Raw genomic sequence first — 24,647 nt, forward strand, 5'->3', positions numbered from 1 at the left:
GATTTAACCCCATTTTGGTCAACCGCAAGGACTGGTCGTTGCGGAAAATCTTTGGATAAATGTTTGTACGTAACATTAAGGAAATTATGTAATAGCAGGGTCACTTTCCGACAGCTTTCGGATCGGTTTGGTATTGCGCACGGAGCTGCACATTACCTGTTCAAAAAAACAATTAAAGTCCTCTGTGAATGGAAGAGCGAAATAAAATGACCATCTGTTGAACAGCAGCAAACAATCATGACGAAGTTCAAAAACAGCAGAGAGAATCCGTTTCCCTTCGTAATTGGTTGTTTAGATGGAACGCACTTCAATATACCCACGCCTAGTGAAGATGCTATTAGCTACTATGACCGCAAAGGGAAACATTCTGTCCAAATGCAGGTAAATTCTTCGAATATATGTACTACTTTTAAGACTCACTTATTCAGCCCTATCATAGAATCCGTCGTAGACTGTTTTTCGTAGAAACTAAGAAATTGTAATCATACAATTCGAATAGCTCCGAACGCACATTCGAAATTCGTAGAGTAGCATTCACTGAATACACTCGTAACGTCAAATCTTACCGTTTCGTACAATTTTTCTACGACAACGTTAGACTAACGGACAAAAATTAGAAGTAGTAATAAAAAGAAAATTTAAAAGGAGAAAAATAAGAAAGCTGTAAAATGTAAGTCCTATATTAACTAAACTATAAACAAAAAGGAATTTTTTAAGTATATGAACTTTTATTTGATTTTTACAGGTACAAAGTTGTAACAACACGTCAGCAGTATGCCAGTTTGTTGGAGCTAATAAAGGAGAAGCCAGAAATTGCTCAGGGGTTCTCCAAATGCTCGAAGGAAGAGGTAGCCGAGTTTTGGCAAAATGTTGCGAAGCAGCTTAATAGTATAGGTCCACCAACCAAAGATGTATCAAGCTGGAAAAAGGTAATAAAGGGCTGTATATAAGTACATTAACCGTTTGCACAACATATTTTTATTTCAGGTGTGGTTAGATTGGAAGGCTTATATAAAGCGAAAATTGTCCGAAAACAAGAGGGAGCAAACAACTACTGGCGGTGGCCGATATAAGCAGCACCACTTTAATGAGATGGAAGAAGAAGTCATCAGACTGACCGCTTTAGAGACCAGCACACACGGTATCCCAGGCACAGTAAGTGTGGACCCGATCCGGACGTATCCATGCTGTCGGATAACTGCAGTCCTTCTTTCACGAGACGTGCACCAACTGTCCAAAAGCGAGTCGGTACAAGTACTGCAGATCTTATAAAAGAGCAGCTAGCGCTTCAAAGGGACTTCCAAGCAAAGAGTCTGCAGCATTTTGAACAGCAAGATATGAAGCTAGACAATCTCGCTTCGACTATGCAGAGAATGTGTTCGGCACTGGAAAAAATGTGCGACCTGAAAGCAGCCGACCTGGAAGAAACGGCCAAAAATGAAATAAAACAACAAATGTTAGAAGTGGAGAATAAGAGCCTCGAAGCGTTGTCAAAAAAAATTAATACACATTTTTTATTGAAAACTACAAATGTTTACTGTGCCTTACTTGTATGTATATATGTGTATATATCGTAATTACTAGGTATGGCTAGACTGGAAGGCTTTTGTTAAAAGGAATCCAGCGGAAAACAAAAAAGAACAGTCATACATATAATACATAATACATATAAGTCTTGCTATTTTTTAATTGAATACTATAGTCGTGTTAATGTTGAAGATATAGATCCCCTTATCCGAATAGCTGCATCAGTATATGTTGAAGGAGAAGGTTAATACGTTTGATTAAAATGGTTTTCTGCAACATTTTCTGAAAAATCATCAACCACGCGATAATGGATACAAATATTGTGCAATGCTGCGGCAACGTTCACTATTTGGCAAACCTTCATGGGTTCGTAATAAAGCTCATGAGCACCCAGAAGGCATCTGAATCGGTTCTTAAATACACCTATGGTCCTTTCTATAGTATTTCTGGCTTTTGCATGTATTTTATTGTAGTTTCCTTCGGCGCTTCCTGTTGTAGGTGAACGAAAAGGTTTCATTAACCATGGCTCTAGAGCATATCCAGCGTCTCTTGTGGAATAAATAAAATCATTTTAGCAAAAAATTATTCAAACGGTCTATATGTGTATGCACATACCCAAAAGCCAATGTTTCGTTCGCCGTTTAGGTATTTATTTTCAAAAAAATTTCGCGCGCTGCTTACGTTCCAAATATGAGCATCGTGGTTGCTGCCAGGATACTGCGCATTCACGTAGCGAAATCTCATTTTATTATCGCATATCTGCAATAAATAAAAAATTAGAAAGATATTTGAAATATCAGTTTTTTCAAGACTTACAATCATAGCATTGATGCTGTACTTTACGATTAAAATACAGGAATTTGTCCTTAGCTGGCGCAACAATTTTTATGTGTGTTCCGTCTACACATAAAATCGCACCAGGAAATCCATATTTTTGATAAAAGTCCATCTTTGCTTGTCTTTTTTCTTCGTTGCTTAAATCAAGATTCACCCACTGAGGACATAGGTGACATTGAAGAGTGTGTAACACGTCTTTTAATACGCCACAAAATGTGGATTGAGTCATGGGAATGTCAAAATCCTTTGCCACTCCATGCTGGTACCCACCCTCCGCAAAAAAACGTAATACGGAAGACAAACGCTGGAGCGAAGAGATGGAGCACGACCTCATTGAGCGTGCATTTCCATCTAGGACACTTAAGACGTACAAAAACGCCGCCTTATTCAAGCGGTAATTTTTAGTAAACCTGTTTCATAAAATAAAGTTAACCTATGAAGTTATGAAGTTATTCCTATACTTACATTGTGTCCTCGACATCGAGCGGATTGCTTTCGTCCCTTAATGTTTTTCGTTGAATTTTCATATTCGATCTACTTCTTTCACCTTCCGCCTTCACCAACATTATAGAAAATATTAACGAAGAATCCATAACACTCAAAAGCTTTGTTTTTCCAATATATATTGCAGTCTAATTAAATTTATTTACGCTTGTCTTTATTGAAATTTTAATTTATTGCAAAACGTGTGATTTCGAAACGTCAAAATTTAAAATTTGCGTATGGCAACATCTTTTTCGAATTCACATGGGTTGCATGATAAGAAATTGCTCCGATTCGGAGCGGACATTTACATTCGGAGATTTGCTACGATGGATTGTGTGATAGGGCAGATTATTTAATACTTTATAGGCCATATGTGATAGTCAATTTCGTTTTTGGATGTCTTTATTGGTTATCCAGGCAGCTGCCACGATGCTAATGTCTGGAGAAGTAGCCCAGTATTTAATGGCATAATGTCTGGGCAGTTACAGCTAGCACCTGGTGCAATAATATTGGGTGATTCCGCGTATCCTATATCGAAATCCGTAATGGTTCCTTACAGAGACAACGGACACCTCACCAGGGAAGAAAAAAAATTCAACACACGTCTAAGTTCAACACGCGTTTTTATTGAATATTTGGAATATTAAAGAAAAAATTTAAGATTTTAAATCATATAGCTATTTCAAGCCTTAAGGGCATATCTGATGTGATACTTGCTTGTGCCATTTTGCATAATTTTATTTTAAGGAAAGACAATCCCTTAGAACATATTGATGAAATGGCACCACAGCAGCATGGCAACATAGAAGCTGCAAGTGAGTTGGAGACACTTCAAGATTCCCCTTTATGGTCCGCTGAGACGGATGATGAAAATGGAGTTGATAGAAGAAATTATTTAAAAACTCTTTTCTCCTCATAAGTAATGATTTAAAATCATGAACCTACTTTAATTTAATCGTAAATAGAATACGTTTTTATTTTTTGTACTGAATTCATAATTTAAATTTTTTAATTATATTTTATTAAATAAAATAAATAAAGTTCATATCACATAATTTTAATTCACTATAATATAAAAATAAAATACATTTCACAGCTTCGCTTAATATAGGTAAATAAAAAAAAAATAAGTTCATCTTAGTTTTGTTTGTGGTAAAAAAAAATCACTTTTGCAGGCATTGGCTCAAAATCGATTTTAAGTCCAGAAGCGTTTTTAATCGTTCTTTTTCCAAAGCAAGCTTCTCCTTCTCAACAGCCAGTACCTCATCGTGTCGGGCCTGCTCTTTCATCGCCTCGTCTTCTAAAAAATGCATCAGTTCGTTGTTGGCATTCTTTCTGGATTGGGTGGTTCTTCGACTTGAAGTTGGTGGAGAATTTGGGGGTTAGTTATCATTTCGTTCCAATAATGACGACGATGGCAGCTCAAGCGAACTCTGCAAGTTTTTTATGGGCACATTAATGGAATGTCTGGTACCATACACCTCGTCGAAGTCTTCAAAGTGAAGCCACGATGTAGCTTCCCTACCGGATGAGTTGTTGCGTTTTTTTATCCGCTTATAGGTTACCAGCAAGTTAGAAAATTTTCGCTGCGCGATTTGCCCGTCTATTTTCAAATCTTTATTCACTTTTTTAATTTCTTCGGCCACTTTATTCCACAAAACACTCTTTTTCCTCCTCCCTGAAGCAAATTCACTTTCCATGCTCAGTCGGACTCTGAGAAGCAACTTTACTTCCGATGTACTTAGATAATCGCTAAAATCAAGAAAATGTAATAAAATATTGTTTTAATAACGTATATTTAATATATCTTTGCATTAAAAGATAAAAGTTAAGATAAGATAAAAATTAGTTTTATACTCACTTTTCATCAGACATCATATTAGCGTAATCAGCGGCAGCATTAAAATTTTTCCTGCAAATAATGCGTGACGTTTGATACAAAAATGGCGTTTTGGAACGCGATGCATTTGCAGTACTGCCATATTTCCATTTCTGAACGCATTGCCAACACTGCAAAAGTACGTTGCGCATTATAATGCGTTTCTGAATATACCCTAAGCCAGCAACAATTCTAGAGCTAAAGGATGAGATAATTCGGCACAGTAACGGCATAGAACCTCAATTATGCCTCAGCGTCATTGAAAATTTGGACCATCGGATGGAGGTGTGCTGCCGAGGCCGCGGCGGCTATTTGGCCGATATTTTATTCTATACGTAATTGAGCCATACCAATACTATCATAGGAAAGAGAAATGACAATAATTTCCTAAAAACATTGTATTTTATTCAAAATCAACACCGGCCTTTGAAAGTTAACCACCCTTTACATTTAAAGTTTTCCTATTAATTTATGTAGAGCCCGAGCGCTCTTTGTTAATTGTTGAATAACTTGAAAAGTATTTGTCGGATTCACTTAAAAAAAAATAATTAAATTTTTTGAAAATTCTGATTACCCCTAACCCCTTAATAACCATACAAATTATTGCCTCTATTCAAGTGAACCGACTTTATATGCGCATTAATTTTTCAATCAATATTTGCTTGATGTTGATACTAGAATTTATTTAATCAAATATTATCTTATTTTAATACAATTTTAATACAAGTTATTGTATATAAATTTTGTTCATCTTCCTTTCTCTCAATTCAACTACGAGTATAAGCTATTGCTTTTTTTTATTAAATATATATTTATTGCAGCTAATATTGATACAACTATTTATAAGACTATTCTACAAATTTATAAAATGAATTTACGCACAATGAACCTTTAAAAAAATTGTAGCAAGTCGCATACTTTAATGCTTAATTTATAATTTATTATCAGATGTATTCATTTATACAAAATATTGCAATGTCTTACACTTGTCAAGATTACAGTGGAAGTTTGATTTTTATGGCAATACCGCAAAATATCTAGTTGTCTCTTTTCCACAAGTGAATGTGAATGGTATAACCGATTTTATAACGGAAGGCCTGTGCGCTCTCGAAACTTGAACATTTCGTTTACAGATCTGCGATGAACGAAGTCACTTCTGTTCGCACATGACTGTCTTTGAACTGGGGAAAGCAATGGCTGGTCGCCACATAGCGGTTGTGCTAGCGCATCTGTATTTGCAGTGTGGGCTGCGTTGACGCGCGCAGGTTCCTAAACCAAATGTGCTTTACTACAATTTTTGATTATAACAGTTTTCGTTACAATTAATTTTGTAAAAATTTTAAATAAAGATCCTCTGCAAAATGCGATTGGTCAGAGGTTTACACACATGCACACATATATAATTTTATGTTTGGTTTCTTGTTTTCTGAATCTCTGTATACCCGCACATTATGAGGCCAATATTAACATGGCTACTCAATGATTTAACTATTAATTAATTTTACTATGCATATACATACTTATGCGTACTATGGCAAACATATATATGTGTACTTATACATACATACTGAATATTTCTAAAAATCACTACACCTAACGAAATTTCCTAGCTGACTAAAACTACAACAACGATAACTTCTCATGAAGATTTAATAAGCCTTTGCCGATTCTCGAACATCGTATTCGTGTCTTTCATAGCTTCGGTGGCGCCTACTGTATACAGCGCATCACTACCCTCCTTCGTCAGCATGGACAAGCACTCGCGGAATGCTTGCAAAAACTCATCGGCATTCTTCTGATCAAAACACATAGGTGGCTTTAGCTTGATGACATTGTCGTTGGGGCCGTCTGAGGATACGAGCACTTTGTGTAATGCTTTTATGCGATTCACCACCCAGTGAGCGGATTTGGTGTCAGGCTCACGTGTCTCACGATTTTTCACCAATTCTATGCCAACGAAAAGTCCTACGCCACGCACATCACCAATAATATCGAATTCCAAACTTAACTCACGACATTTCTTCTTCAAATAGTCACCGACAATGCGTGCATTCTCCTGCAGACCTTCCTCCTCGATGACCTGCATCACAGCATTGGCAATAGCGCAAGATACCGGATTGCCGCCATAGGTGTTGAAGTAGGCGACACCAGTAGCGTAGAAGGCATGCGCAATCTCCGGTGTGGTAACAACAGCACCCACAGGATGCCCATTGCCCATTGGCTTGGCAACTGTCACTATGTCAGGTACTACACCTTGTGTCTCGAAGGCCCAGTAATGTGTGCCCACACGGCCGAAACCGACTTGCACTTCATCGGCAATGGCGAGCCCACCAGCGGCATGTATGGTATCGAAGACCGCACGAAAGTAACCAGTTGGTGGTATGATTTGACCACCGCAGCTCTGTAAACTCTCAGCAATGAACGCAGCCACGCCTTTACCCTGCGCCTTTAATTGTTTGCAGATATCCTCAATGGGTGCGCAATAGAGTTTGGCCATATCGGCGCCGGGATGATCTTTGTCGGTGAACTTGCCGCGATAGACATCCGGGCAGGGCGCAACATGAATATAGTCGGGTTTCGGTTCACCACCAGGTTGATTGAATTTGTATGGTGAGACCTCCATGACGGCAGTCACATGGCCGTGGTAAGCGCTGAAACCAGACAAACAGGCAAATTAGGAAAAAGCTCAAAAGTTGGTAAAAATATAAAAAAATTAGATTAGTTTGAGAAACTTACTGATCGAGTGTGATTACATCCTGCTGCTTGGTATAGTTGCGTGCCAGTCGCAAAGCCAAGTCGTTTGCCTCCGAACCAGAGTTGACAAAAAAGCAGACCGATAAGTCGCCGGGCATTTTACTGGTCAAGGTTTTGGCGCACTGTACCAGTTCATCGTGTAGAAAACGATTGTTGGTGGAAATTGTAGCCATTTGAAGACTACCGGCGCGCACAACTTTCGGATGGCAATGGCCCACTGCAAATAGACGGAAAGAGATACCAAAGTGATTAATTAGAAATAAATTTGACAAGTAGTAAAACGAAAATCTGGACACTGAAAGTTAATGATATAAACCAGCTATTGCGAATTGAAAGAACCATAATGAGAAAAATCTACGGTCGTATTCGGCTTTAAAACGGCAATTATCGCATCCGTTACAACAACGAAATTGAAAACCTTATTGATGGTGAAAATGTAATACGTTTTATGAAAGCGCAGCGGATTAGATGGATTGGCCACATCATAAGAATGCCCAACGAAAAAGTCCAACAAAAGGTGTTTACTCTGCGTCCAATTGGAGGAAGAAAGACAGGCCGACCAAGAATGAGATGGCTTGATGACGTAGAAGCAGACTTATAAGCGATGAACGTTCGTTATTGGAGAAATGAGGCAAGAGATACTGAATTGGAGGAGGATTGTTGATGAAGCTATAGTCCACCACAGACTGTGAAGCTAAGAGAGAAAGAGAGAGAGAGAGAGTAAAGCGAAAACTAATGCATTTTTTGAAACATTTTCTGAAGAGGCGAACTAAAAGCACCAGTTATAAACTTTATAGCTACATAAATAAAAAAATCAGTGCAAAAATTCGTTGCACACAATTCTCTACCTCTTAAACTGCATCATCTAAGTCCAGAAGGCTTTCAAGACCGAGGCGATTTCCTGTAAGAGCAAAACGGCGATCTGGTGGCTAACTTCCAGAGCGTGCTTGAATTATTTAGTACTGCTAAATAGTGACAACTGCGCATGTCACAGAGAATGTGAAGATCCCGTTACCCCAATTATTGACGACGGGACTGTCGTTCCGCTACCCGACCTTGACGAGGTGAGAATAGCGGTAATGCGGCTAAAGAACAACAAAGCTGCGGGCGCTGACGGACTGCCGGCTGAGCTAATCAAACATGGCGGCGAGGAGCTGGTAAGGTACATAAATCAGCTTCTATGCAAAATCTGGTCAGATGAAAGTATGCCTGCCGGTTGAAATTCAAGTGTGATCTCCACATACCGTATCATACCGTATTTTTATCGATTTCATAGCTGCATTCCACAGCATGAAAATAAGTTGCTTATATGCCCAATATCTGAATTTGGATCCCCGCAAAACAGATGCGGCTATGCAAAATTACGCTGCTCAATACGAGTAGCGCCGTCTGAATTGGAAAAGACCTCTCCGAACGGAGGTTTGAGGGATCGTGATTTTCGGGCCGCTGGAAAAGATCGTGCGAGCTGCAGAACTTAATCGCTCAGGCACAATTTTGAGCGCGTACAATTGTTGGCGTGATATTGACATCATCCGCCTTAACAACCGCGCTGTTAGTTCTGCCGCTTCCATTGCATCCTCCCCTTTGTATTAGTGATATCATCAGCCAATCACTTGATATGCTATGAGCTTTGACGCGATTGCTTGGTCACTCAAACGCTCGGATCGCATAAAAGCAAACAACACACCTTCCGATATCTGTAAATGTGTACCCCATTAAAAAACAAAAAATTAATTTCATTTTCGAAATTTTATTTTTAGTAAACTTTTTCTTCGTAAACACCACGTTCGGTGCGAGCCCCAAAGACTCTCGTTTGCTCTTTAAACTCTCTGCTCAAAAACACATGCAAGCATACACACACACACACATACACTATACTCGCAGAATCACATTTCACTTTCCGTAACTGTGCTGCTAAATGGATTTCCCCTTTGCTGGTATGTCAATCCACGCAATGCCAACAAAACATCCCAAGGCAAGCAGCGATAGTGTGCTCTCCATATGATCGCATAGACTCGCGTGCTTCTCGCGAATGCTTACACAGCACTTTATCGGCCAATAGTGATCTGCTGCTGTTGTATTGTAGTAAGACTTGAGGAAACATGTGAACATCTCGTGTGGAATTATACAGCTGATAAGACTGTAAACATATGTATGTATGTAAGTGCATGCGTATGCAAACATGTGCATCGAGCTTATATAATTTTGTAGTTTACCAGGCTGCTAGTATTTATGTTAGTTTGTACACTTGTTGTAAAGTTGTTTTCAAACAGCCTGCTTAGCATTGTATGTTTACATACATATGTATAAGTAACATTCTCTGTTATCAGCCATTTGAATTGCAGTGGAAAATTCTAAAAATTATCTTGTTCTAAATAAAATACATGTGCACATATGTATGTAAATATGTATATATGTAGTTGTTGATGGAAAAGAAACGTGAGTGAGTTCATTATATCCGCGACGCATTTAATACTTGGGAGACTAACTGTACTTTATAGAATATATTATAGATCACTTGCCATTGCAAAAGTCATACTAAAATAATTTTAAAATCTAATAATTGGAATTGTATGATCTAATAATAGTCTAAAATCTCCCTAAGTCCCAAGTAACAAATAATTTATTTCACTTCATATTGAAAAGACTAAGAATTAGTGATTTTACCAGTATGTAAACTCGCTCTATTAACGTAATCAGGGAAGTCCTATATTTTATCCTATAGCAATTTTTGTTTACGTAACTGGTGAGAAGTGTGTTCTCATTGGTGTTAAGAATGGGGAACATTTTTTAGTTTATTTACAAATAATATGCGTTAACCGTTGCCGAGAGCGCAAGGTGGATTCTAGTATGATCCCTCTCTAAACTCTCTAGTTGCTTTCAATAGCATTTGCTGCCCCTGAGTTGCCCAATAGTGTCTCTCTAAGTTCTGTTTATTAACAACAACATTTCGTATTTTATGTTCATGCGCCCATCTGACCCCACTTTACATGGTTTATGTTCTCCTTCTGGTATATGCTCTCGTTATGTCAATGAGTTACAATGTATGGCCTTGCGCATACATATGTATGTATGTATGTATGTATGTATGTACATATGTATGTAGATTTACCCCAGTGAGTGATAAGGAGGAGCTACATACATACCTCTTTAGCTAGATCACGTTTTACAAGAAAAAAATGGTAATTGAAAAAAAAAGTAGCTTCCGCGTGAAATTCACGGTATTAATTGGAAATTTTTGTTGGGAAATTTTTGATATATTTTCGAATTTCAAAAGATATGGTGGTATTTATCATATTACAGCTTCCCCTTAGAAATTGAAAATCGAAAATATGAAAGGTTACGCAAAAACAGTTTGCTTTTATATATAAAAAAATTTACTTGCTAATTAAAAAAAAACATATTTGAAAAAAATGTTGCAAATTAAAGCAGAATTAATTGCATTTATTTGTTAATAAATTAGTTGTGGGCAAAAATTTGACTTCATATTCCGAAAAAAGCAGAATCCAATATCATCACTTGCTATTTTCTTCAAAAGATGAGGCCTATATATTTTTTTTTTAAGGAAAGTTAGCAATTTGATTATTTTCTAATTTATCAGAAACAAAACTGCAATAAGTAATGCATTTAATTCATCCATCATCGATGTTGAATGTGAACCACACCTAAACGTCAATGACACCGTTGGACTTTTTTCTTTGGGGTTATTCGAAAGAAAAGGTGTACGTCGATAAGCCAGCAATAATTCAAGACCTAAAGGATGCAATAATTCGGCACATTAACGGCATAGAACCTCAATTATGCCTCAGCGTCATCGAAAATTTGGACCATCGGATGAGGGTGTGCCGCCGAAGTCGTGACGGCCATTTGGCCAATATTTTATTCCATACGTAATTGAGCCATACCAATATTATCATAATAAAGAGAAATGATAAAAATTTCTTAAAAAAATTGTATTTTGTTCAAAATCAACACCGGCCCTTAAACTTTAACCACCCTTTACAATTTACCATGGCATATTAAATTGAGGATGTCATACCCCTCCACAGTCATCTGATGTTGTTGTTGTTGAAGTGATTGGGTACTTCTATTGAAATAATCCTAATCAGCGACTAGCGCCGTTTTACTACCACTGTTCTCGTGTGATATCTTTGTTTTTGTTAACGTTTTTCTTTGTTTGAGTTAGATCCATTTCGTGAGATCCAAGTATAGCAGCAAACTGTTTATGTCTGGGATTTCATTAAGTTGCTGTAAGGAAGGCTTACCGAAAGAGCGAAGTAGAGCAAGAGACCAGGACTTTCGCCTAAATAGTGGAAAAGACTTGACAGCTTCTGCAGATATGATTGAAAGGAAGGTTGAGTTTGTCTGATCTGTAAGGGATGTAGTAATACATGAGACGCTTTGGCGAGAGCATTCGAACAGGTACTTCGGCTCTGGATGTTGTACGACGGGGTGATTGCTTCCACCTTCTTTCGGTTAAGCATAGTAGTGAGAAGCAATGGATGTTTTTATAGTGTATTGAATTGGGTCACAACTATCATAGCTTTAATTCATACTCGCCGGGTTAATATACATATGTATGTATACACCGTAGAGTCACCCATATTAAGCAATTTTAAAGGGATCTTTTTCGAGTAGATGTTCCCCTCCTTACTCTGAATTCTTAACAGATTCATTGGCACATTGATTATGAGAGAAATCAGTGGTTACCAACTCGCTCTCATGTTGCGATTGCAAGAGAGCTAAGGTACAGTAGCCTTAGTATGTATGTATCGCCTCTGATAACCGAGTTCAATAAGCTTATTGGGCAATTTGTCTTTTCTCAGAAAAGCGCTCTATTAATTAACAGTGTATAATAAATGTTATAACAAAACAGAAGCTTAACCTAATTAGATTTCCATATACATATGTATGTGTGTATGTATGTACATATCTATGCATGCATAGTAAATAGTACGTACAAACCCATACACACATATACATGCATATATCGCTCTCCCTATACGCTCTCATGTAATCCATTTCCTTACACAACACTTTTAATCAGCTGCTAGCTTGAAAGTATGCCACATTTCCTAACATTTAATAATTCGCTTAACAAACAATAATAAACAACTTTGCCAATTGATAGGCGGCCTTAACCAGATTAGAGCAATCACGCTTACAAAGCTCAAACCTCTTGCAAACTATGACAATCTAAATCAGAATTGAATAGCCATAAACGTTTAATCATATAAGCAGTCTTACCTAAGTACCTACATACTTACATACATACATGCACACATGTTTAAATTTACGTTTATCATTTTTATTGACGACATACATATGTATGTGTGTGCATACCCTCACACAATTCAAATTCAGAAACATTTCTAGCTAATCTCAGCACTCAAGGCGTTCCTTAATCGTATAAACTATTTATAAAATTTATTAAGTGCACACGTTTAACAAAAATAAAATGCTATTTGTGTATGATATTGTGGCCGTGCATGCTCCAATCCATTAAGGGGGGGGTAAGGGTTTGTATTTTTAAAAAAATAAAAAAATTTTTTTTCTCTTATCTTATTGTTAAACATTTCAAGAATATATTCCTAAAATTTTATGTCGATCTGAGCAAAAGTCTTGAAGTTATTGTTTATTTAGCCTCTTGTCCTTTATCAGAATATCTCTGGCAGCTACGGGTGTTTTTTAGCTTACAAACTTTCAAACGCGTTTTTCTCAAAACTGCTTTTTCAAAGTCCGTGTTCACTGTCATTTAAAAACTACTTGACCGATTCATTTCAAACTTAGTATACATTTTCTACATATAAAATACCTCCCCCCAACGTTTAGTTAACATTTTTTTTTTAATTTAAGAGTGTTTTACACCCTCAAAATGGCGGAATTTTTTGCGGAAAATTGTAGTTTATATTTTAGATGGCCATAAAAAATTTTGAAGTGAAAAAAAAAATAATCAGAGAACGTTGGGGGGAGGATTTGATGATACTTTAACTAAATTTTAATGCTTTTTGATTTCAGATAATTTCCGACCGAGATATAGTGAACACCGCAAATTGTTTTTTTTTAAGACGTTCTGGGAAAAGCTTTGTCACCGGCTGGTTTTTCAAAATTTTCTCATAAAAAAATTACAGAATATTGTTAAAAGTATACTTAATAATATACAAAAGGTTTTAGTAAATTTGCTCAATCCACATTTAAAAAAAAAATTGACAAAAAAGATGTTTTTTTTACGCTGAAACCCTTACCCCGCCCTTAAGTGACATTTAGCGCGAATGTGTGTGTTGATCGTGCCAACACACGACCTTCCTATAAAACTCGTCTCGAGTGGTGCTGTTCTACACTTCAACGAGTACTGCTATAAAAAAATCAAGTTCTACACACTTGTGTCTATGAATGTACATATGTATGTATGTACACATGCACTTTGAGCGATCATAAAGCGCTGAAATCACTAGTCCGCCAGCAACGCGATCTTCACGTGATCCACACGCGTTTGCGAAGAGCGTGTAACGCGCACACATTGATTGGCCACCGCCACCTCACCTCTATTCTCTGCTAAAGCCAACCTACCCTGTAGGGAGAACGTAATGTAATGGAGCAGTTTACCGGTTCAGCGCTAAACTAATGCTATTTCACTCATTGTGAATCGTTTCATGAGTTATTCGGAAATATTTTCAGAATAATGATGCTAAAACTGAAAGGTAATGGTACAATATCGAAAAAACTATAAATTTGTAATTAAAAAAAGTATAACTTTGTATATATTTGTAATTAAATAAAAAAAAAATTATAAAAAAATTAATTAATTAAATTAATTAAAAAATTGATAATTAAGTAAAAAAAATTATAAAAAAAAAATTAATTAATTAAATTAATTACAAAATTTTCTAATTAAATAAAAAAATTATGAATTTGTAATTAAATAAAATTATAATTTTTTTTATAATTTATAACTAAATGAAATTATAATTTTTTTCCTATCCGAGGAATAAAGCGTAGGAATTTCATTCACACAATAATCATCACAGCCCTACCAGCTTGAATGAATTTGTAATTGTTTTTTATAGACGACGTTTATCGAATTTAGTAATTATTTGAAACAAATGCAAAATTAATGCACTGTTTGGTCCGAAAGAGCAAAAATCGGTACTTCATGGAATATTAGCACACAAAATTTACCAGTTATAACGCCAAGAAGTAATGAAGAGTAATAACTCGAACGAAATCAGACTTTACATAGCCGGTGCATGCTTTAACTTCTAATAAACCATATTTTTGTAATTAATAGTAGTAGAGGACCCATTTCGCAAAATCCCTCAACCAGCATCCATTTTTCGAAATCTTTCAATCGCGTATCTCTTTTTCCGGTATCAACCCATGCACGAAATTTGCGCAAATTCGCTTTTGCTTATTTACTGAATTATCGTTCTTTGTTTGTTAGTTTTTAAACTTACGATCATTTAAAAGTTGGGCATAGTCAGTGCCGATTTGCGTCCTTGCAATAACAGCCTGATTTTGGCAACATAAAATCCATTTTTTTTATTTCCACTCGAGTTATCGGAGGCACAGATAGACACGGCTAAATCGCTCCTCTGGTAACTTCGAACATTTTAGTATACCCCCACATTTGTGCTCGTATAACTAATTCACTTTGTATTTTTACAATATTCGCAATATTTTCAATGTTCAATTTTTATCGTAAATTTTTTACAAAAACTAAAATATTAGTTAGGGAAAGATTACCATATTTTGCGAAACATTTTTGCGCAAATAATTCAAAACTGTTCGATGGCCGATCCTTGGCTCTTGGGAGTTGCTACAACAGCTAACAGGCTGGTCAACTTCGATTATTTCTGTGATTTTAGCGGCATTTTCGACATTACAAATATTTTTTTTTAACACTAAAAAGGCCTGAATGGAATCGACGAAACCAAAATTGCAGTATCGGCACCATAAACACCACTCACAATTTCAGCGACCCGGCTAGCATTTTCGGATTTTCAACTTTATCGAAGAAAAACTGTAAAAGCTACCAAATTTTTTCTTTGTTGACTTCCATTGTAACTCAAAACTGAATGGAAGAAACAAATAACAACAAAAGAATTTTTAAGTCTGAAATGTCAACTTGACAAGGAACATAAACTTTAAATTGTTTGAATGATACTCTGCGAAATATCGATCACTACAGCCATACACCTACAAAATAATGGATTTCTTTTTCTATGTTCAAATGTTAGAAATTCTTTTGTTAAAAACCTTTTAAAAAAAATTGAGCTTCTTAAAACTTACTCTTTATTTTATTAAAATTGACTGAGTCACTGCATATTCAGAAGTTATCTGCTCTTGAGAATGTTGATGGCACTTTTCGGAAATTTGTCAAATTTTTGTGAATTTTTTACAGTCTTACAACTTTGTTTTTTTTTAAATGTTTTTTTTTTTTTGTTTTTTATAAAAATCTCAACAAGACATTTTGCATGTAAAAAAATAAAATGACTTAATTATATGAGCACGAGTGTAGTTTGTCTATAATAGATTCCATTATACTATTGCTATCATTACTGTTCGTGTAGTCTTCAAATGGCAAATGGCTCGTGTGAGAAGCGTTTTTTACGGCATAATCTGCCATATATAAATGGATTTTCCTACTGGGTATCTGTTCATGCCTGCTAACATGTGTAGTCTGACGACCAAAGCTCATTGTTTGTTGTACTATTCATTCCACTGCTCTTTACGGTGCAGTAGTTTATGCTCGCCCAGCTAAATAAATTTAACAGCGCTGATGAATTTATTTAACTCAAACAAGCAAATAAAAAAAAACACAAACAAAGTCCACGACGACACACTTTGTTGCTGATAAGGAAATTATTATGTGTTATTTATTTAGACGATTTTATTAGAGTGCGACAGATAGCGCTTATTTATGCATTAGCTTAAATTAACACTTGTTGTTGGTAGATACGAATTTAGCGCAGTTTGGTACGCCAGGTCTGGGTGTTAATGAGACTTGATCGTTTTGCGCTTAGGTAATTTTCCCTATCTGCATAATTTTGAATCTATTTAAAAATAATTTTTCCAGTTTTTTATGAATTGACTAAATGATTTTATAAAATGTATATAGTTCATGCATTGGAGTACATTGGTGCATTGGTACTAGTATGTAAGTATGTGTGTGTATGCATACATATGTACATGTTTTGATACAAGTATCAGCATTGACGTCAGTAGAAAGTACTGTGTGAAAGCAAATTGCGTTAGCAAATAGTTGTGAGGGGCTTGACGCTGACGAAAGCTCCCTAAGGCGGTGAAGGAGTAATTTTACACTCCTCCTAATTTTACACTCCTGCACATTATGACACTTTTATAACAGTAAATTTATACTAACAAAAAATTAGTTATTATCATCTGCTCCAAGTACAGCACTTTTGCGCGGAATGGCTTGTGAAATCGACGAGGCTTGTCCGCAGGCAACAATCTTTGCGTCAATTGAATCTTATATGGGAATAAATGCAAATCAATGGGGATAATTCGTTGTAAAGTGGTCCGAGCAATGCCCAACTGATGAGAACGGCGATTTTTGGATTTCCTTGGCGACGCCTTGGTCGGTTTTGATTTGGCCTCTTTGGATTAGAAAGAGCATCACCAATCGAAAACCTTTCGTACAAACGTTTATTGGTGTTCTTAGAAGGCGCACTTTTCACATTATTTAGTTTTTTATACGCACGTTGAGTTTTCACAATTGACTTCTTTTGTTGAATGTAAATTTCAACAATTTGGGGGCGCTCGTGTGGTGTGTACTGTTCCATGGTAAAAATCTGCTTGGACTGACGCTTTCAACGCGGTATGTTATTAAGCGATCTGACTTCTCTGTCAAAAGATACAGGGTTGCCAGATGGGTCCGTCGAATATTGGCAACCCTGTATGATACAATTTAATATTTCTTTCCAAACTTTCCGCTAATATTGGCGTCCCTGGTGCATTCTCCAGGCTAGTTTTTATTATTACAACAACTACTAAGTTTAGTATTGAATGACTTTAAAATGAAAGTAATTTCTCCAAAAACCGAGGTTAGAAAAAAATCGTAAATTATAATAAAATCTAACCTTTTCTTGGCACCTAACAAATTCATGTTTGTCTGGCACTTAAAAAAGTGCGAAGAGTTTAGAGTTAGGAATAGTTTATTGGTTAGATAAAAAATGAGCCATAGAAATATGTATAGTTGTGTGCATGCATATGTACGATGTATAGGTGTCGCAAAAATTGCAATTAGCTGTTTTTGCTTATACCTCTTCTTACTGGAGAATTATTGCGAGTAAAAACTTTTTCGAACAGAAATTTTGCAGTTACCTCTGAAAATTAAATGTCACAATCTTGTCACATGTGGTTAACATTAACCTTTTACGTACCTTTACGATTTTTTCTCATATACACATATGGTCATTAAAATAGGTACGCGAACAAATTTAAAGCTAATGGCGTCACTGCTTCCTTGTGTATTTGAAAGCCCCGTTATATTTAGTTGTGTTAGTGGTTGTACAGGCGGCCGCCGTAGCCGAATGGGTTGGTGCGTGATTACCATTCGGAATTCACAGAGAGGTCCTTGGTTCGAATCTCGGTGAAGGCAAAATTAATAAAAACATTTTTCTAATAGCGGTCGCCCCTCGGCAGGCAATGGCAAACCTCCGAGTGTATTTCTGCCATGAAAAAGCTCCTCATAAAAATATCTGCCGTTCGGAGTCGGCTTGAAACTGTAGGTCCCTCCATTTGTGGAACAACATCAAGACGCACACCACAAATAGGAGGAGAAGCTCGGCCAAACACCTAACAGAAGTATACGCGCCAATTATTTATTTTTTTTTTTAGTGGTTGCACAGATTCGTCTATTTTCATAAAGTGCAATTTTGCGTGGCCACTAAAATGGGTACTTTGCGGATAACTCTTGCATTTTAATGAATTATCTAGATAATTCAGACAAGCGCTGGACTGGGACCCCCAAGACAAAACAATGACCTGGCAGCCAGTGAAAAATATATCCGGGAATCGCACAAAGTGGAAAAATTTTACTTTGGCCCTATGCTCCGCAACGGAGACAAAGGAATGATGACGATGATGATGAGATAGTTCATTTAATAACTAATAATTAATATGAATTTCTTTCATTCCACAGCTGAGGAGCGGAGGTTTGTTGTCAGTCTTCGTACAGGAACAAGAAAAAACCGTACAAATTTATCGCTGAGACACTTGGACGGTCCAAAAATGTTGTTGAAAATGCCCGTAAGCCCAAAAAATACACAGAACTACGTGGTGGTAAAAAGGAGACGACTTGCACTACTAATAATTGAATTGTGACTCTTGCCAAGCGGGATCCTTTAAAGTCGTCAAAAACTATTGCAGCTGAAATCAACAACGTAGTATACAGCACAGAACTTTACGACGTCGATTGTATAACGTGAACCTAGCAGGCAGAATAGCTCGTAAAGTTCCTCTATTGAAGCAAGAAAATTCAAGGAAGAGGAAAAATTTTGCTGAAGAGCACAAGTCATGGCGTGGACCGAAGGGTATGAAAAAATGCTATAACATACTTTGGAGCGATGAAACAAAAATAAATTTATTTAGTAATGATGCTGAGCGAAATATCAGACGTCCTAAAGGACAAAAGTTCTCACCGTGGTTCATAAGAAAAAGTCAAGAACGGTGACGGCAACATAATGATTTGCTTTTCTTGGTAAGGAATAGGACCTTCTTCTTCTTAATTGGCGCGATAACCGCTTACGCGATTTTGGCCGAGTTTAATAAATCGCGCCAGTCGTTTCTTCCTCGTGCTAACCGGCGCCAATTGGACACCAAGTGAAGCCAAGTCCTTCTCCACCTGATCTTTCCAACGCAGAGTAGGACTTATTCACCTCATAACCAATAAAATGGACTAATTTATTTACAAGGACATACTTCAAGAAGTAATGCCACCATTTGCTGAGAAGCATATGCCACACTTCCGTGCCTTTTTTGTAATATAATGACCCAAAAGACTCCTCAATGTTAGTACGTGGATGGTTTTTGTAATGTTTTGTAATAATGTTAAAGTTATGGATTGGCCAAGCCAGTCACCCGACTTAAGCCCTATTGAAAACTTTGGGGAGATTTAAAAAAGCGAATCGGGAAGGAAACATTCAAATATCAAGAACCATTGAATTCCTGCCGTAGGATTATCAATTTTATGCCAAATCGAATACAAAAAGTAAGTGACAATTATGGCGGACACAGTGACTACTAAACTGCGCTAATTTAAAAACCTTTTTAATAAAATCACTATTTTTTTTTTTTTTTTTTGTAGCGTATCTACTTCTATTTCGTACCTATTTTAATGACCACAGGTGTATGTACGCATACCCCGTTGCATAATTATTTTTTATAAAAATAAAGTTTATATAACAACAAAACCCATATAACGCAAACTTTCAAACTTTTTTAACAAATTTTTTGATATTTTTCAAAATATTTTCCACTTTTTTACTAAAGTTTTTAGAAATTTTCTATTTTTTTCTTTACGAAAATACGATTGGTACTACAACAAAAACCACTAACACAAAGTTTCAAACTTTGAACAAAATTTTTCGAAATTTTTCAAAATATCATCAAAACTTTAAACTTTTTAACCAGAGTTTTTACAATTTTTCAATTTTTTCCCATAAAAATATGGTTTAAGTTACAACAAAAACTATGTAATGCAAAATTTCAAAATATGTGCATACATATGTATGTATGTACAATTTATTTCAAAATATCACCAAAATTTTCGCCTTGTTAAAAAAAGTATTTAGAATTTTTCTATTTTTTTCGATAAAAATATGGTTTATGCTACAACAAATATGTTTGTACAAATATTTTCGAAATTTTTCAAAATATCATCAAAACTTTTTAACCAGAGACTTTAGAATTTTTCTTTTTTTATAATAAACAACAAACTCTCTTTTTTTAATTTCATTAAAACTTTCAACCTTTTAACCAGAATTTTTTAATTTTTTCTGGGTATGCAGTTGTATGGTCCATTGAGTTTCAGTTTTTAATCGTTTTATGCAAATTAACCGATTCCATTGTAAGTATGTTTGTACATACATACATATATACACACATACATATATGAAATGCATTTAAGAATAAGTGCATAACGACGCTCAATGAATCAGCAAGCACGTGAACAGTCGTCGGTCGTTTGCCTGTTTTCCAACGGAATTCTACCAAGTCTCAAACAAACAAATCGATATTTACCAGACTGTCAGCAAATGTATTAAAAATGCGCTCATGTTTTTACAGACGTATCACAATGCAGAAACAAAACAATGCCGATTTCTTTTCACACCAAACAAATGCATACACATGTACACACACATACATATATTACATATTTGCACGAGTGTCGATTGCAGGTAGTTCTCACTTTTGCTTTGTTTGTAGTTGGCTGGGGAAATTGGCCGTTTTCTGCAGACAACAGCAACAAGTGAACACGTGCTATCTGCACCAAAAACAACACACATTGCATTTTGCTTGAATAAACAGATCAATTAAATTTGAAATAACAACAACAAGAAAAGGTCGTAAACAAAAAATCTGTTTACCTAGTGACCGATCGCGCGGCAGAAGTCCACATGTATTTAGGTGTAGATATATGTATGTATGTATGTATGGTCCGTTAAAATGCCAAGTGCCAATGATCCGCTTTGTGTGCGAACAATATTTGCGGAAAATACCCGAAGATTGTTTGTGCTCTTTTGACAAATGCATGTACATATGTACATATGAATGAATGGATGTACGTACGTATGTACCTGCATTAGGGTGCCTCACGAGTGGCGTATGGTCACTTTGCCACTGCCCAGGATTTTGCAGATTGGGACTCAATTGACTTGGTTCTGCGTTTATTCCGCTCATTATGAGATATTGCAGAGTAGCGGATTGGATAGACAATGAATTACGAGAATTTGGCCGAAGCTTAGACAGTTAATGGGGACGAATATTACTAATCGAGTCATAAAGCCACTAAGGAGAACCACTTCGGTGTTTTAACAACGAAAAGTAAGTAATACGGAAATCGGAGACGACTCTGAAGGCTGTACCAAAAATAGAGTTCCTGGATCAAACGCTGGCATAAGTGCGTTGCAGTTGATGGGGAGTACTTTGAAGGCGATAATATTGTTTTCGAGGACTAAACTGGTATTTTGAAATTTCTAAATATATTCTGGTGACTTTTTAATCAAGGTGGTGTTCCAGTAAGTGGCTTAGAAAGAAAAAATATAAGACAATTAACAACAAACTGAATTAGTAAACAGAAATTAAGTTTGAGAATTGGTTTTCTTTCCTATTGGCAATACCAAATGAAGTAGAATTCATAAAAAAGCATCAAAAATTGATAACGAAACAAGACGAAACGAATAGGCAGAAAAATGTCAAATTTTGGGCAGAAGACAAATATTTGACAAGAAAAGCCGTAAAATTTAAGGAAATATTATTGGAGCTGCATCGATCACTGCCTCCCAAAATTGGGCACGTTTTCTGACCAAACATCATCTCCAACACTGATCTCTCGAGTATGACGAAGCAGGCTCCTGTTCGCCTCGAAATGCTGCGGAATGCGAAAATGGAAATGGATTAGATATACACTTCGGAAGCCTCATGGAAATATTGCGAAAGCAGCAGACTGGTACGCACAAGGAAGTCGCAGGCGCGAGAGATCATTCAATACGTGGAGGCGACTAGTTAAAGCAGAAGCGCTACAAGAAGGCCGTTAATGGAGATAAATAAAATTTCTTGCGTTAAATAAACCCAACTTTAAGTTGTTTTTGTTCTTCCAAGAGATCACGGGGTATATATGTATATCTATATATAAATATATATAGTATATATTGAAGCTTCAAAACCTTCGAAACGCTTGAACACGATATTTACTTTGTCGTCTTTTTGTTTATGATGTGATCTTCAATAAGTTTTGTATATGGCGACACCACATTTTACGTCTGCTTGGTCGGACAAATCTTTTTCACTGTAACCACAGCCTAAGTTAAGTGAATTTTAGGCTAACCAGTAACTTGTCTTGGCAAACAGAGCTTTTTTCGTCATAATCGTTGAACATTTTACTGGTATTAGATGCCTTACCGTGAGTTTACAATACTCTGATGATAACTGAAAATACGTTTTCGCTATTTCAGTATTTCGTATTTCGCTGTCAAAAAGGAGAAAAATGGTTTGTAAAGCCTAGGTGTCCAGACATCTACATACATATAAAGACAATTCACTTCTCAGCAACCGCCGTTAGTGTCATTCGTCGTACAAATCACTTGCGCTGAACTTGATTCTTTCGCGAATTACAACGAAACGTCGCCGAATTGGCTAGTTACGTCAGATTTTTTGCCAAATTTAGCGACTTGAAAAAATCAAAGACAGTGACGAAACAATGACAGAAATGGGAATGAACTAGTAAAATAGTGCGAATGTATTGCTGGTGTCTTTGAAAAACTGTCCAAAATTAGTGTGAGGCAAACATGAATTTTTTATACTTTTTATTGTTTTCGAAGGCATTTGCTCTAATCAAGTGGCATTCATTAAAGGTGGTAGCACTAGATCAAAAACAATATTTTGTACGTTTCTCAAAGCAAAGTATTGGAAAAATAGGAAAACAAAAAATGATTTCGCCTTGATTCATTCTGGCTTGACAGCTAAATGGACACGGCGAAAGAAAAGAAAAAACAAATCAGCTGATTTGCCGATACCATCTTTAAGGTAGTAGCCCGGTGTAATGGGTTCAAAAAATCGAATTTTTTTTACATTTTTCGGAAGAAAAACATCTTAAAAATATACTATAAAAATTTCAGACAGGAATTTTAATTATTTTTAAAACTATAGCTAAAATAAGAGAGCGCTCCGTAGTGTGTGTGAAAGCGTGTGACACGCCAGCAGCAGCTGTTGTAGAAACTTTAAACGCGTTTTTCTCAAAACCATGTTTTCGAAATTTCGGGGAATCACTGACTCAAAACTACTCAACCGATTTGGCTAAAAAATTAACCCGTTATTCTAAGCACACATATCTGGATCCAGGACCTTTAAAACATTTATTTTTTTAATAATAAACTATTTCATTTTAATTTTTTAGTAATAAACAATTTATGAAGAAAAAAATTAGATTTTGAGATTTTTTTTCACAAGTCCACCATTTTGGTTTTGTTTTTTTTTTGTATTTTTATGTATATTTTAGGTTCGAGACCTAAAATAAAGTCTACAGAATAATAATCTCTTTGAATTTTTTATTTCAGATGACTTTGGAAAGCTGTGTGTTTCCCCGAGCCAACTCATCTTTCTTTTAAGGACTCCACTTTGACGTCAAAAATTTTAAACAAATTAATATAAAATTAACTTAACAAAAATTTTTTTAATATATATACTTCAAAACACCAATAAAACATGTAAAAACTTTAAAACGATCGCATTTCATTTTCTTTTTAAAAAATATTCATGAAAAAACGTCGAAATTTCGGTCGTTACACCGGACTACTACTACCTTAATAGATTCGCCTTGGTTCTAGTTGAAAAAGATTTTGATGCTGATGACGATGACGATGTTTGCATGTTTGTTACAATGTTTTGTTTGAAACTATCTGTACCGCACAAGTGTTTAAATACAAATTATTTACATACAAACATATAATTATTAGTTTTCCGTTGAAAGAAGCAAAGCAAGCACCTCTAATGAATCGAATGAGGAGTGCCCAAATTTCTTGGTGGCTTGCCAGGTGCCAAGTGTTTAAGAGATATACATTAAATACATGTACATATATATACATAGCTACATATGCACATGCACATAATTATATACATACATACAAACATACATATGTATGTATGTACATATTAAGATTTCGTGCCAAGAAGACCTTGACCAAAGTGACTTTGGGCAATGATATGCAGTGTTCCGAGCAAGATCTGCACCTAAGCACCTACATATGTATGTATGTATGTATGCACTCGTGTGTACTAATATCATACATACATATGTATATGTATACTATTGTATAATAAGGCATCTGAATTAAATGTTTGCTTGCAAGTTGGCGCATTTTTCGCAAGCCGTACTTCCCCTACTAATTTGTAGTTAGTTATAACATATAAACACACACATATA

General features: G+C 35.9%; 2 protein-coding genes across 2 annotated transcripts in view; one reads left to right on the top strand and one right to left on the bottom strand.

The window, feature by feature from the left end:
* The first annotated feature begins 346 nt into the window (after positions 1-346).
* LOC129238155 (uncharacterized) lies at positions 347-2,091 on the top strand. The gene is made up of 4 exons (XM_054873191.1): positions 347-381; positions 746-929; positions 988-1,161; positions 2,038-2,091. Exons 1-4 carry the CDS (start codon positions 347-349, stop codon positions 2,089-2,091), a joined length of 447 nt encoding a protein of 148 aa, XP_054729166.1.
* A 3,954-nt stretch (positions 2,092-6,045) lies between these two features.
* LOC129237976 (alanine--glyoxylate aminotransferase 2-like) overlaps positions 6,046-24,647 on the bottom strand; it is a 32,527-nt gene continuing 13,925 nt past the window's right edge. The window contains exons 3-4 of the mRNA XM_054872987.1: positions 7,466-7,700; positions 6,046-7,380 (exon numbers count right to left, since the gene is read on the bottom strand). Coding sequence (XP_054728962.1) covers positions 6,369-7,380; positions 7,466-7,700 — 1,247 coding nt within the window. The 3' untranslated portion in view covers positions 6,046-6,368. The remainder of the gene's footprint in view (positions 7,381-7,465; positions 7,701-24,647) is intronic.

This window comes from Anastrepha obliqua, chromosome 2 (assembly GCF_027943255.1).
Source record: "Anastrepha obliqua isolate idAnaObli1 chromosome 2, idAnaObli1_1.0, whole genome shotgun sequence".
In the NCBI taxonomy this organism is placed as follows: Eukaryota; Metazoa; Arthropoda; class Insecta; order Diptera; family Tephritidae; genus Anastrepha; species Anastrepha obliqua.